This window comes from Sinocyclocheilus rhinocerous, unplaced genomic scaffold (assembly GCF_001515625.1).
Source record: "Sinocyclocheilus rhinocerous isolate Xijiao unplaced genomic scaffold, SAMN03320098_v1.1 scaffold572, whole genome shotgun sequence".
Taxonomy (NCBI): domain Eukaryota; kingdom Metazoa; phylum Chordata; class Actinopteri; order Cypriniformes; family Cyprinidae; genus Sinocyclocheilus; species Sinocyclocheilus rhinocerous.
Window position 1 is genome coordinate 94,845 of NW_015638058.1, and position 2,445 is coordinate 97,289.

The 2,445-nt window shown below is 38.1% G+C and overlaps 1 protein-coding gene across 1 annotated transcript in view; it reads right to left on the reverse strand.

Moving 5' to 3' along the window:
- LOC107749591 (syntaxin-12-like) overlaps positions 1 to 1,725 on the reverse strand; it is a 14,559-nt gene extending 12,834 nt beyond the window's left edge. The window contains exons 1-3 of the mRNA XM_016564762.1: positions 1,662 to 1,725; positions 1,207 to 1,311; positions 966 to 1,035 (exon numbers count right to left, since the gene is read on the reverse strand). Of these exons, the coding sequence (XP_016420248.1) occupies positions 966 to 1,035; positions 1,207 to 1,306 (170 nt within the window). The 5' untranslated portion in view covers positions 1,307 to 1,311; positions 1,662 to 1,725. The remainder of the gene's footprint in view (positions 1 to 965; positions 1,036 to 1,206; positions 1,312 to 1,661) is intronic.
- Positions 1,726 to 2,445: the final 720 nt, after the last annotated feature.

Sequence of the window (2,445 nt, forward strand, 5' to 3'; positions counted from 1 at the left end):
TCTCTCTCTCTCTCTCTCTCTCTCTCGTATTGGCAATATTTGAGAAAAGGGTTTAGTGATTTCTAATTATTGGGGGGACTAGCCCCCCTCAATGTCTACGGTGGTTATCGCCCTGATCAGACATGAAAATAGCCTATGTTGTGGCACTATCGTGCAGTCTATAATGATATGACGTTAGTTAGCAAATATTAGCGATTTTTTGCAAACATTTCTTTGAGTAACATGACCGTAAATATGAACTCACGATTGAATGTAACATAAAACAAATGACTACTTTTCGTTAAAATCTTTATTAATGCCAAAAATGCATATATTTATGTGTCTTTTTGCTCGCTCGAGCAGCCATGTTGCCCCTGAAGCCGGTTTACGCTGAGATAATTCATACCCCTTCGTTTGAAGTGTGGTCCCGAAAAATCTTCATTTGAAGGGCTGTCTGGCCCTTCCCCTTACCCCTACCCCTCCAACCAAAAGAGAATTGAGACACCCCTACCCCTTCACGTGAATGCGCGAAACGGCGGGGGAGGGGAAAGGGGAAGGGCTAAGGGGTAGAATTGGGATTGGGCCTAAGAGTGTAAGGACTCTAAGGAGATAGCTTTGAACACTAGCTGGTTATGTACTTCCTCAAAAATTGATTTTGGATCATTTTTAACCAAAAAATGTTATGGACTGCAGCTTTAAGGTGTACCTCAACATTACTTGATTTTTGATCAGTCATTTTACATGTTGGTCAGAACGGCATCTTTAAACGCAGCCAAGTTTAGTCATCTCTGACCAGGCTCTGTGTTCGCTCTAAATTTTGCATCAAGACACATTACCACATAAAAATCACCACAAAACTGTGCCCCGAGTAGCCTATCAAAGGCTGGTGCTGCTTTTCTTCTATGTAGCTATCACTGTTTACTATTGTCCTCTTTTTAGAGCTGCTTAATGGATGCAAGAATGGATGGAAATATAACTGGACTCACAGTCTGTCCTGAAGTTCTGGTGTGTCTGGTCTGGTACCGAGTTGGAACAGCATGCTCTTGATTTGGCCAGCTGTGCACAGAAAACATGATAATAACATAAAATTATAAGACTCCAAAAATACACAATCTATATATAAACAATTCAAAGTATGTTTATTAAGAATACAACAATAAAGAACTTTTATGACAAACACAATCTTCTCTTCAAGTGTGAGTTTCAATGTAAAACATATCTACTCACTGTTTTGTGTGATTTTCTGGATGTTTGAGCTGCATGTTTGAGTGAGGTTGTTGAAGTCTCTCGGCTGTGAGTGACTGCTGTCCATCATTCTGTAAGACATGATGACTGAAAACAACACAGCTGCTTGCATCAGATATCATATGATATATCATATTTACGATGTAAGTGTTTTTACAATCGTTTTCACAAATAATAATTATATTAATACTACATATACATTACAGGTTGATATCAAAAGATAAAACACGTAACGTTAAATCATTAAGGCTGAGCAAATCTAAAAATGCTATGCGTACGCAGCGCAATAAGATATTTCATATCGGTTCTAGCTGAGCAGGCCCTACGCCTGATAAAATATTTACTCTAATTAATTTAATGTTGTCATCTGAAATTATTCAACAATGCTTGCAGCAATGTCAACATAGCAACCTGATTCAAAATAATGAATCGCATACCTGTGATGCTCAGATGCGGTATGCACTGCTCCACTCTCACAGAAATAGAATAAACAGAATGGCCAAAAAAAAAAACATTCACGTTCTATATTGAGTGGGCGGAGCTTATTGGGCCGTTAAAATAATAATTATTATATTTCTCGTTATTTATTAGGTTTAATAACTATTAAAGTTCTAAGTGTCTAAATTAATGAGTAAATTATTGTCTAGATCCTTGCTAAAAAAATATTAAAATGCGTCTCTGTCTTGTGATACGTGTTACGTTTCTCAGCGCTATTCATGGGGGTCCAGTCACAGTCGTTCGTGATTTCTGGAGAGGATAGTGTAGGCTATTATGATTGTATAGAGTTTTAGTGTCAGAATTTAGTTTATATGTCAGATACCAGTCACTGGGGGGGAAAAAAATGGATGTAAAATATTACACGTTTGCAAATGTCTCAAATAATATAAAAACGCCTCTTAAATTTCAATATGGTTCAAAGAAGGATTCTGCTTTTTGAGCCACCACGCGCCCTCTGGAAGAAGAACATGGTTTTGCCCGCATTTAGACATCAATATTTTCCTCCTTTAGAATGATGGCTGGATTCACATTAGACACAGTTAAAGGCAGAGTAAGTGATTTCTGGTAGCCAATGTTGATATTTGAAATCACCAAAACAAACACGCCCCTACCCCAAAAGGGTCTTGCCCCTATTTTGATAGCTCCGCCCCACATATGCATACGCAACCCAGGCAACGATTAGTTCTGTGAAACAAAGCAAAACCAATGTTACACCATGTCTAC